Source organism: Chionomys nivalis, chromosome 23 (assembly GCF_950005125.1).
Source record: "Chionomys nivalis chromosome 23, mChiNiv1.1, whole genome shotgun sequence".
Taxonomy (NCBI): Eukaryota; Metazoa; Chordata; class Mammalia; order Rodentia; family Cricetidae; genus Chionomys; species Chionomys nivalis.
Window position 1 is genome coordinate 12,140,903 of NC_080108.1, and position 12,132 is coordinate 12,153,034.

Consider the following 12,132-nt stretch of genomic DNA (forward strand, 5'->3'; position numbering starts at 1 on the left):
CAAAGGTACTGTTTTAGTTACTGTAACTCTCAAATATTAAAAAAAGGGGAAAAGCATAGCTTTGCTATTTGAATAAATTCATCCCTTTCAGACTTTTGCTAATTTACATATCTAGTTTATGTGACCCAGTCATTCCCTTCACAATAGACTGGGTATCTATCCCTTAGGAAGGGGTTTGAATACCTCCCAAGCATGTTGCAGTGCAGGGCGTAAAGCCAGCATACTCCCAGTCGTAGGTCATCTCACTGTCCTTTTCCTGGAGGGGGCCACCCAGCTCTTGTGATACAGGACTCTGGCCACAGGCTTCAAGGAGGCAGCGTTGCTCGGTGGGTGGCTTGGGGCCTTCACACTCCTCCTCCGGGAGCTCGGTCTCCGTCTCTGTGAATGTGAGGAGCACCCGACATCTCACCTCACGCACCTGAATGCCCGGCCCACACGTGGTGCTGCAGGCCGACCAGGGTTCTGGGATGAACCTGAAAAACATCGGAAGGCAGGAGAGAGGTCACACGTGGGCCACACGAGGAATGCTATAGTTCTGACTACTGTCAGTTCTGTAGTTCATGTGTTTTGAAATCTTACAACCAACAGAATTCTTCATTAAAGGCACACTACTTTTGCGCACAAAAATCAAAGTTCTTGGCTAGGACCAACATGAAGCATTACAATATTTCTTGGTTTGTTTTTGTTTTTTTTCAAGACAGGGCATCTCTGTAGCTTTGGGACCTGTCCTGGAACTTGCTCTTATAGACCAGGCTGGCCTTGAACTCACAGAGATCCACCTGCCTCTGCCTCCCGAGTGCTGGGATTAAAGGCGTGAGCCACCACCGCCTGGCGCATTACAATATTTCTTAAGATGCAATAAATAAGCCATCATTTGGAGAAAATGACATGCTTTTATTCAAAGATATCCAATCTTTATTCAGCCAGTCATTGGTGAGTTCCCCCTTTGTGCCAGGGGGAATAGTGTTGAACCTTTTCCAGACTTGAGAACTCAGCTGCAGGGTGAGGCAGAGACAGAGAGGATGAAGCTGGGATTTCTTTTCATGTTTAACAAATACCTGGGCCTTCAAATGTTGAATGTAGGTGTCAGTACAAGAACTGGCCTTGGGCTGAAACATTTATTTTTTACCCTGAGTTTTTGGGGTTGTCAGACTGCGCCTCTCAAATCAAATCCAGCTTAGAACTGTTCTTGTAACCGCCCATCAACTACAAGTGACTTTTACAGTTTGATGCTGTTGGTGATGAAAGAGGATAATATTTTGGGAACACATGCAAACTACATAGAATCCACATTTTCATCTCTATAATGAAAACCGTACACGGGACACAGCCACACTCATTTGTCCCCCTCCCATGTATGGCCATTTTCCTGCTACTGGGCAGAACTGAGTGTTCACAGCAGATCATTTATTCTTTGTGAGCTAAATTATTTCCTCTCTGGCCCTCTTCAGAAAAGGTTTCTATCCCTTGTATGCATTCATTAAAAAAATAGGTTCAGTAGGGATGTGTATATGTAAGATACTCTGAAGCAATATTTTGTATCACAGGATATTAATAAATTGATAGAAGGATGGGGAGATGGCTTAGTGGGTAAAAGTGCTTGCCATCTGAGCCTTACAACCCAAATTGGATGCCCAGAACCCCTGTACAAAGCTGGCTGTGGTAGTGGGCTCTCCTAGCCCTCCTATGGCTAAGTGAAAAAAACAGAATGATCCAGAAGCCCACTCACCTGGAGTGTGCAGCATGGGGGCAGGGAAAGGCCAACTGGCCTGGAGTGTGCAGAATGGGGGCAGGGACAGGCCAGCTGACCTGGAGTGTGCAGAATGGGGGCAGGGACAGGCCAGCTGACCTGGAGTGTGCAGCATGGGGGCAGGGACAGGCCATCTGACCTGGAGTGTGCAGCATGGGGGCAGGGACAGGCCAGCTGACCTGGAGTGTGCAGCATGGAGGGAGAGGCTCTGCCTCAAACAAGGTAGAAAGCGCCTCCTTCACGACTCCTAAAAGTTATCCTCTGAGCTTCACACATGGTCTGTGACATACCTGTCTGTCCCTGTCACACACACACATCTGGTCGCAGAAAAGGCACTCAATGAGTCTGTCTTTTGGTCCAGAAATCTCACCCTAGCAGGGTTATCCTCGCTGGATAGCTAAAAACTTGAGATTTGCTACAGTTTGGTTTATCGTGGTAAAATAACTAGCAGCAAGTCACAGACAACCAGAGACCTTTACGATGTAGACCAGTAATGATTACACCATTTTTCTGGTTAAAGCCCTTCAACTGCTACTGATAAAGTCTACTACTCTAGGCTCTTTACTGAACCTTGGCTACCACCAATATCTGCTCCATTCTTCCATTACCAACTCCCTCAATCCTACAAGCCTTTGTCTGTACACAGGGATCCCCAACATCCAGAAAACACGGGCCAGTCACCAGACACACATCCACTGCCCCATACCGTCGTCACACAGTATTTTTGATACCTTTGGGACATCAGAATCTCAAGTCACCAAATCATCCTTCCCAGGACACCGCCAACAATTTCTAATGTCATTTTATGACATTGTAGTGGATTGAACGTAACCGGCCCCCATAAGCTCATAGGGAGGGGCACTATTAGGAAGTGTGGCTTTTTCGGAGTACATATGGCCTTGTTGGAGGAAGCGTGTCACTGGGAGGGTTGGTTTTGAGGTCTCACACATGCCCAAGCCATGCTCAGGGCTTCAGACCATTTCCTGCTGCCTTCTTATCAAGATGCAGCCAGCACCATATCTGCCTACTGCCACTATGTCCCCGCCATGGTGATGATGATGTACTGAACCTCTGAAACTGTAAGCCACCCCAATTAAATGTTTTCCTTCATAAGAGTTTCCATGACTACTGTGCCTCTTCACGGCAATAGAAACCCCAACTAAGACAAACACCGAGGCTCCACAATCCACTGTCATCTTAGAATCCCACAGTGTAACTTAGGAAGGAAGAAATCTGAATTCCTGTCAGCTGACCGGAAACTGAAGCCCCTTCTGTAGCACAGGCTGAACCTCTCTACCCAAAATGCTTGGTACCAAAAGCTTCCTCAGACTCTGCCTGCTTTTTAAGTTTCAGAATATCTACATACACATTATCAAATATCCCGAGGACAGGCTCAAGTCTGAACACCAAATCCACTGGTTTGCTAGGTATCTTAGGCGTGAAACCTGAAGGTAACGTGTGGTTCTAAGTGTGCGTGAATTCTGACTGCAGCCCATTGTAGGTCATTGAGTACCATGTTGTGGTTATACATTCTCAGAGTTATATTAATTGTAATCTGTGCATACAGACTAAAGTTACCCAGCTCCTATGACAGCCCATCAAATCTCTCTGCCAGTCACTGACTAGCTCTGAACCAGGCCAGTACTTATTCTTTCAGAACCTTGGCACACACGGCCCCCAAATGCAGACACTCCTAACACCCCATATTCAATGACTGTCATGCCCACAAGCACACTCAGAACAGGATCTCCCCTTAAAGAAGCGCTCTGTGCTAGTGGGGACTAGGAAAGCAGATTCCTGAAATGCAGCCCGACTCGGTTTGAGCAAATACAATTTTCACTCACAGCAAAGCCAAAATAGCAGTGAAGACCGCATGCAAATGTCTCCTTCTGTCCGAGTTCGTTTTCATATATGAAAAAAATGGGAGCTGGGGTCACAAACCCATGGAACCGCTGGGAATCCCAGAGACGCACAGAGGTCCAGGGAGGAATTTAAACATGTCGACAAACGACAAAGCAAAAATATTGACTGAGAACACATCCCACAGCAGACACCAGGAAGGTCAGAATGACAGTTTCCTTGGCTTTCACTTTATAAGCTCTAATTTATTTTTTTTTTAATTTTCCTAATTAAAAAAAAAGTCTTTTGAACACCCACTCTCTATGTAAATTCAGAGCTCGGCCTTGGTAAACCGCAGTGGTGGGAGTATTTATCTTTTTCCGGCTGGCTTGGCAGGCTTTCCTCGAGGGAAGCGAAATACAGCTGGGATCATCCTCTCATTTACTGTCAACAAGCGAGCATCCCAGACCACAAAAGACAGTTGCCATACAAAGGGGAACTGGAAGCTGAAGTATGTTGCGGTTGTGTTTGGAAATGAAGGCAATGAGTAGAATGAGGAGTGTCAGGAAACTAAAACCTTCACACCAGTCGGCCAAGGGCATGCCAGCAAATGCCAGGCAATGAGAAAACACAGGAGGGCTTCACAGAGACCTCAGAGCGGGAGAAGGCAGGGGCGGAGTAGAAGCCAGGCAACAGGTGCAGGCGGCTCAGGGCTTCAGAAGGTGTGGAGAGCATAAGGGTCCCTTCAGGAGCAAAGAGCACATCCGCTCTGCTTTGTGGTGAAGGGAAGGGGAACTCTTATCTAAGTCAGGTACCGGTGGCAGAAATGCAGGCTTGAAACAAACATGGGAGGAACCCAGTATAGCTATAGTGTATCCGTTACTGCTGTCTACCAATTCGTTAAAATGAACAGCGTTTTCTGAACTTCAAAGGAACCCGAAGGACTACCTGTCCCATTAGCTTCAAAGTTTGTATTCACAGCCAACCCTTTGTTTTTATTGCTGTGATAACAGCAGGACCAAATGCAACTTGGGGAGGAAAAGGGTTAAATTTTCATGTCCCCATCACAGTCTATCACAAAGCAGGGACCCAAGTAGGGAAGGAACCCAGAGGCAGAAACTGAATCACAGACCACGAAGGAACGCTGCCTACTGGCTTACTTCTTACGACTTGCCCAGTTTGCATTTTTATACAAACCAGGACCACCCTGAAGGGTTAGCACTGCCTCCCCCGGCAGGCTGGGCCCTTCCACATCAATTATTAATCAAGACAATGCCACACAAGCTTGCTTACACACCAATCTGATGGGGGCATTTTCTCAGTTGATGACTCTAACTTGCGTCCAGCTGATAAAAAACTAAGCACTTGGGAGGCAGAGGCAGGTGGATCTCTGTGAGTTCGAGACCAGCCTGGTCTACAGAGCTAGTTCCAGGACAGGCTCCAAAGCCACAGAGAAACCCTGTCTCGAAAAAACCAAAAAAAAAAAAAAAAAAAAAAAAAAACCTAAGCAGCCTCAGAGAAGCCCGGAGTACTTGTTAAACATGCAACTGATGCCAAGTAGGGCAGCACTTAGAAATCAGAGGGTCACGAGTTCAAGGCCAGCAAACGCAACAAGCGACTCCTGACTGAATTCATAGACAAAAAGTAGAACAGTAATGAGCAGAGTCTGGGGTTGGGAAGGTAACAGGGACCGTTCCACAGACACAGAGTTTAAGCTGAGAATGACGAGGACACTCTGGACAGGTCAAACAGCAGTGCGAGTGTCTCAGTGATGCTGAACTGTATGTTTTCAAGTGGTCAAAGTGCCAAGCCTTGTGTTTGAATGGAAAACCATAGAAAGAGGGAAATGCGTTACTGTCACAAAAAGGGGAGAATGGTGGTACCCCACTTCCAATACGCCTGACCCAGAGTTTATTACATCTTTTGCTTGTTTGTTTGTAAAAGTGTCTCCCATTGTGGCTCAGATTAGCCTCGGAACTCACTATGTAGCCCAGGCTGGCCTCAAACTCATGGCAATCCTCCTGCTGTGATCCTTCCCGAGTGCTAAGAATATAGATGGGAGTCACCAGGACCCACTTCATTGCACCTTAAAACATAGCCTAAATGAGCGTGATGGAAGTGGTCTGGGGACTGCATTTTAAACTCGTCACTTTTTTTTAAAGCTCGTTTCCCTTTTAGAAAGAAACGCACTGAACCAAGTGAGTACTCTGATACGATGCACTGTGTTCGGTCAGTGGAGGCTGCGGATGCACAGTAGTGACCTCCGCCCATGGCTGAAGGCGTTGAGTGGTTGTAAGAAGAGTCCCAGAGTGCTGTGGACTGGGAAACGGGCTACGGTACCATGAGTATTGGATCTGAGAGCCACCATTAGGAACTACGGGCCTCGCACAAGGCCGTGTCTCTCTGTATTTGTAAAAGAAGCAGGTTGGAGTTGACATCTCGGGGAAAGGAGCCAGATGGCTGTTGAGATCCTCTTTCCTGTCCCATCTGTGAATCGCTCTCTTTGCAGCTAGCTTGTCAGCACTCCAGACTCAGCTGCCCACTGTGGGATCAGCTGTCCCGTCCAATTTCTCCAGTCTATCACGGGGGCTGCTGTTCTGACGGGCTCCTCGGCCTAGCCAGCTCAGACTCTCTGCTTCCTTTCTCTCTCTGGGTCTCTCTCTCTCTGCCTCAAGAACGCTGCTTTGATTTGCTCTTGATTCTACAAACCCGTTGACACCATTATAAGCTGGCCTCATCCCATGCCACGTAGACAGTAGCTGCTAATTTCTGACTTCGAATGGACCCTGGAGAGCCAGGCCCAACCTGTCCCCTTTATACAAAGAAGAATGAGCCACTAACTCTGCACAATGAAGCCACAGGGTTCATAGGGGTGATTCGTGGGTCTAGTCCTCACTGTACCACACTCTCTGTCTCTCTGGGTCCTAGCAGCCCTGGGACTTCTTCTCCGGCCACCCTGGTGTATTTCAGCATCATGAGTTTTACAGAGATTGGCCATGACTTAGGCTCAGGACGATGGGTTTATTTGTACAATACTATGATGGTCTTCAAGTGCACATCCAAGAACTATCCCCACTCATCCCTGCGAGAGCGCAAGGGTCTGCTTTGAGTTAAAGAGCACAATCTTTTCCGTGCTTCTCACACACACTGCCAAGGCAGGACTGCTGAATTGTGAAATAAGGAGAATCCCTAGCCAGCCTGGGCTCTCTGGAGTCCGTAAATCCAGGTCATTTGGATACTAAATGTATCGTTGAACTCCAATGAGTACAAAAATGACATATATCATGCAAGCTGGCTGTGCCCCGATTGTGTCCATAAAAGGCTCCGGACTCACTTGGGTTCCTCTGTGGCTATTCTGGTCTCTTCCAACTCTTGTGCTTGTTTCAGCCAAGGTAATTTAGCTTCCACTGGGCTTTTTTCTGACAAAAAAAGAAAGTAAACAATTAATTGAATTGTTAGCGATAAGTAAGAACTTTGATACACGCCTGTTATTGGCTGGAGAGTTCGTTCACATTGGGGTTATACTTTTCAAATGCAGAATACATTTGCTTCTGGAATGAATAAAATTCCTGCTATTTTTTTTAAATCAACACATTACAAAATTTAGCCAAAGTGATCCCTGTTATATAGTTGAATATGGGTGAATATCCAAAAGTTAAACATACAAATGCCTTATATAACTCAACACCCCTTCTGCTCATATTGAAGCTTGTATTCCAACAATAGCAGAGTCTTCCTTTGCCACAAATCCTTCTTGTCTCTCGAATTAATGAATTAATGGAGAAAAGCAAGTATCTAGAGGCCAATGAAGTGGAAAGATGAGAGCCTGTGGGTGGCTTTACTCAAATCCCATTGTTACCATGGGAAATGAAAAACATCTACGTGGGCATGGAAGGGACAATTGCTATGCCCTTCTGTCCTTTGAGGCTTCCATGACAGGGGGAGAGAACTAATCCAGTTGCAAAGTGAAGACTTTGGAGATGCTTCAGGGAGATTAAAGGCACTGAGAACATGTCTATGGAAGCCCTGTTGATGACAGCGGTAATCAGCAAAGGCTTTGAGATGGAAACCTATGATGATTGGCAACTACTGACCTTTCTATAGGATGGGCTTTGTCAGATACATGCAGACTGATGAACTGTGGGGCTGTTCGCATAAAGAAGGAACTAAGGAAGAATTTTACCATTCTGTCTGAAGTACTAAGGAAAAGTCTTTACAAAGAGGTGAGAGTAATCTTTTTCCATTTCCTTTTTATCACATCTATCTACCTACCTATATCTATCATCTATCTATCTATCTATCTATCTATCTATCTATCTATCTATCTTTCTTTCTTTCTTTCTTTCTTTCTTTCTTTCTTTCTTTCTATCCATCATCTATTTACGTGTGTGTGTGTGTGTGTGTGTGTTTGCACATGTTAGCACTCAGGCAGAGGTCAGAGAGAACCCGTCTGCTTCTACCACAAGGGTTCCAAGGATCAAACCAGGTTTCTGGGGTTGGCAAGTACCTTTACCTTCTGAGCCAGCTCTCTGGCTATCTTTTTCTGTGTCAAGAAGATCTCTGTCATAAGGATAGGCACAGAGAAATAATCGTGGGGTGGGGAACAAATATCTGCGAGGTGATCAAGCCTTGCTAGTCCTAAATTTCTGCATATCCACAGGGACCAACTGAGGTACACACAGAGTCACAGCTAAGTCTTCCCTCATCCTATGCACTGAGACCATGCTAATGTTATCATGCCTCTGTCAAGGGGTACTGCCATAGAGAGACACCCACACGATTTGAGAGCAAAGAAGGAAGGAGGCCAAGAGCTGTTCTGGGCATGAGAATAGCAGACTCCTCCTTCCTTTCCCTCTGTCATTGATCGTCCGTCCCTTCTTCACCCTCCTCCCCTTTTCCTTCTCCTCCTCGTCTTTCTTTCTCTTGACGGTGGGAACTACATGAGGAAATATTTTATGTCCAAACGTAGACAGATGAGGACCACCCTTGTGTGAATGAAAATCAACAGCCACCCAGTTTCCCCGCCAGATTACAAATCACGTTTGTCGACCTTCCTTAGCCAGATCTCTTGCAAACTGTCAGCAAAACCATCCGAAGAAAATAAGTGGGGGTGGAAGTCGCCCGGTACTGAACGAGAGCTGGAAGACCCGACCAGATTTCAACTGCAGCACCCCTCAGGCTTACCTTTAGGCTTGTAGCACGGGATGGGGATGACGCACTCCTCCTTGATGTGCAGCTTCATCTGTGGGTTGCAGCCCCCGACATGCTGCCCACGATGGTTGATACACAGAACCACTCGGTAGCGCAAGCCTCGGCCGCAAGTCACTGTGCACTTTGGGGAAAAGTGGGAGAGCCCATGAGTGGGAGAGTTTTACCTGAACCAGGTGTACAAAGTCATCATTTTTAACGAGCTGGGGGGAACTATGGCTCTGTGTGACCATTAAGTACAAAGACCTCCACAGAAGAAGGAGATGGAGGTTGATTTCTGGGATACTTGTGTTTCAGGTACCTCTCTTACATAGTCCCTTTCTAATTTTCTTTGTTCTAATTTAATTTAATTTTATTTCATGGGTATGGCTACTTTTCTGCCTGCACCTGGTGCCTGTGGAGGCCAGATGAGGGGGTGAGATCCCCTGGAAGGTTCTAAGCCACTTTGTGAGTGCTGAGAATTGAACCCTGGTCCCCTGAAAGAATGGCAGGTGCTCTTAGCCACTGAACCATCTCACCAGTCCCAGATAATTATCAGTTCAAAGGTATTTAAGATGAGTTTACCACACAAGAAGAGCAAATGTGCAGAATTTCCCGTGCTCCAAATCAAATACGAAAGAAACTTGATGCTGGCTTTCTAAAGCTTAAGCTTTTCAGAGGATATTACCCAAAGCGATTTGTGAAATTGAGAGAAATTCTTCTAAACAACGACTGCAAGAAGATTCAGTGCAGAGGATTAAGCTATCCATTCCATCTGCAGTGATCTTGTCGAGCTGTCCTAGAAAGAGACCATCAGGGATTACTTAGCCACACAGCATGAGGATGGGGAGCCAGCTCAGTCAGTAACGTCCTTGGGCAAGCATGAGGACCACAGTCTGAGTTCCCAGCCCTCATGTAAGAAGCTGGGCATGCCAGGATGCACCCTGCAATCCCTCGCAGACACAGGAAGACCCTTGAGGTTTGCTGCCCACCCTTGCTGAGTAAGTGAGCTCCAGATTCAGTGTCACAAAAGAAGATGGAAAGTGACCGAGGATGACATCCAACACTGATCCGTTGCCTCCGTACAAACACACACACATACAAACTATGTGTGTGGATGTATCGGGCAGTTGAAGTCACAGAACACTGTGCTTTGCTTTCCCCTGACTTTTCCTGCACTTTGCGTTGTCAGCATCTAACGCTGCGTTCTTAATATCTATTTACGATTTGATGGCTACTCTTGCCTATAAATGGAGTTATTTTCGAGTCACGTGAAGATCCAGTAAGACTTTTGAGTTTATCATGCATGTACTGATAGCAAGCACTCAAGCACGTGCATCTTTTTAAATGGTTCGGCTTTAAAAGAGTTTGCTGACACCTGTTCGTCGCACAGCGTGGTGGGCTTCATAAGGGCATTTTTGTTCTTTCAAATGTGCCATGTACTTTGACCACATTCATCCCATTACCCTCCCTGGTGGCCCCTCCTGCTTGTCTCCTTCGTTTTGCAAATAACCCTCCTTCTGCTGTGTGTGTGTGTGTGTGTGTGTGCACATGTGCATGCGTACATAACCATATGTATGTGTATAATCTACAGTCCACATCTGAGAGAAAACATGTCACGTTTGTCCTTCCGAGTCTTGCTTGCAGTTAGAGATCTAGGTCCCTTGGGTCCTAGGTAGATAAGGCTTTAAGCAAGGCATGGAAACAAACCCCAAAGCCTGCCACCTGGAGTCTAAGGCAGTTTGACTCATCCATTATTCCAGCCCATCCCTTTCCCTAGCACCTCTGGGAACCTGTGAAGCAGTCTAACTCACACAAGCGCCATAACTGGTTACTTATTACCAAAGTCTGCTTCTCTGGGGTGTAAAGGCCAAGATCCTGGATACCCATGAGAGTAGAGAAAGCAGAGACCTTCTCTGTCTGATGGGTTAAGACCCTGCTTTTTACTAAACCATTCCCCTTCTCTTTCTCCCTTCCCCCCACCCTTCTTCCCTCCCTCCTTCTCTCCCTCCACCCTCTTTCTTCCTCCCTACTTCTCTCCTTTATTCCCTCCCTCCCTCCATAAAACTTAATATTTCACTTAAATTTAATACTCTGGGTTATGTAAGGCTCACAGAAAATTTGAGGTTTCACAGAGAACTACCACACACCCCTTGGCCATCTTGCAAACTTATGGTCTGGCTGTTGCTATGACCTGTCTGTACCTAAGGGACCCCTGAGTGACCCTTTACCTGTGGCTTCAATTTCTATGCTCCCAGTTACTTGCAGTCTACCATAGCTCAAAAATATTAAAAGGAATCTTCCAGAAATAAACAATTAACATATTTTAAATAACTTTTATTAAAGTATGTTATTAAAATTGTTGTTTTATTATTGATACTGTTGTTAATCTCTTACTGTGTTTAACTTTTAGCCAGGTGGTGGTGGTGCATGCCTTTAATCCCAGCACTTGGGAGGCAGAGGCAGGCAGACCTCCATGAGTTCAAGGCCAGCCAGATCTACAATATCTAGTTCCAGGACAGCTAGGGCTATTATACAGAGAAACCCTGTCTGGGGGCAGGGGTGAAAGCTCCCATTTCTTTTTTTTTTTTTAATTTAAACTTTTTATTCGTTTTACATACCAGCCACAGTTCCCCCTCCCTCTCTTCCTTCCACTCCCAGCACTACCTCTTTTTATCCCCAACCACTTCTCAGACAGGGTAAGGTCTCCCATAGGGAGTCAACTAAGCTTGGCATTTTTTTCCAGTAGAGACAGGACCCCCCCCACCTCCTTTCCTGCATTAAGGCTGAGCAAGATATCCTACCATAGAAAACAGGCTCCAAAAAGCCAGTTCATGCACCAGGGATAATCCTGAAAAGTTCCTGGACACCTGCTGAGAGATGGACACTATCTTGAATTCCACCTTACCAACCTTCCTGACACCTTGTAGAAGAGGGGGTTCCTCCCCCCACCCCTCAACAGATGGGCTTCTCAGAGGCCACCGCCTAAGACCCTGGTCAAGTTCCCATGGCTCCTGAGAGACCCTGAATTCCTTCCTAGCACTCCCTGCGGCCAACCCCCAGCCTCTGCTCCTGAGCACAGGCTTTCTCTCTGGCGATTCTCAGTGTTTTTCCTACCTAGCCATGGTGAATCCTGGGTAGCTCTCTGAAGGACTTTCTCAGCGTGCACACCACCACAAAGGCTGGATATTACCGACATCTTTTACCACAGTATGTTTCTCTCTCTCTTTTTTTCCTGTAATAAGGATCAAACACAGGACCCTATGCACACTAGGCAAGTGCTCTACCCCTGAGTTACATCTCTAGCCCATCATGCCTTTCTTGAAAGCTCCAAACAAATTCTGTCGCGAAGTGTG

General features: G+C 46.3%; 1 protein-coding gene across 1 annotated transcript in view; it reads right to left on the reverse strand.

Annotated features, from left to right (window-relative positions):
• Adamtsl3 (ADAMTS like 3) overlaps window positions 1-12,132 on the reverse strand; it is a 216,983-nt gene that overhangs the window by 58,990 nt on the left and 145,861 nt on the right. Inside the window, exons 13-15 of the mRNA XM_057756193.1 lie at window positions 8,774-8,921; window positions 6,924-7,008; window positions 184-473 (exon numbers count right to left, since the gene is read on the reverse strand). Of these exons, the coding sequence (XP_057612176.1) occupies window positions 184-473; window positions 6,924-7,008; window positions 8,774-8,921 (523 nt within the window). The remainder of the gene's footprint in view (window positions 1-183; window positions 474-6,923; window positions 7,009-8,773; window positions 8,922-12,132) is intronic.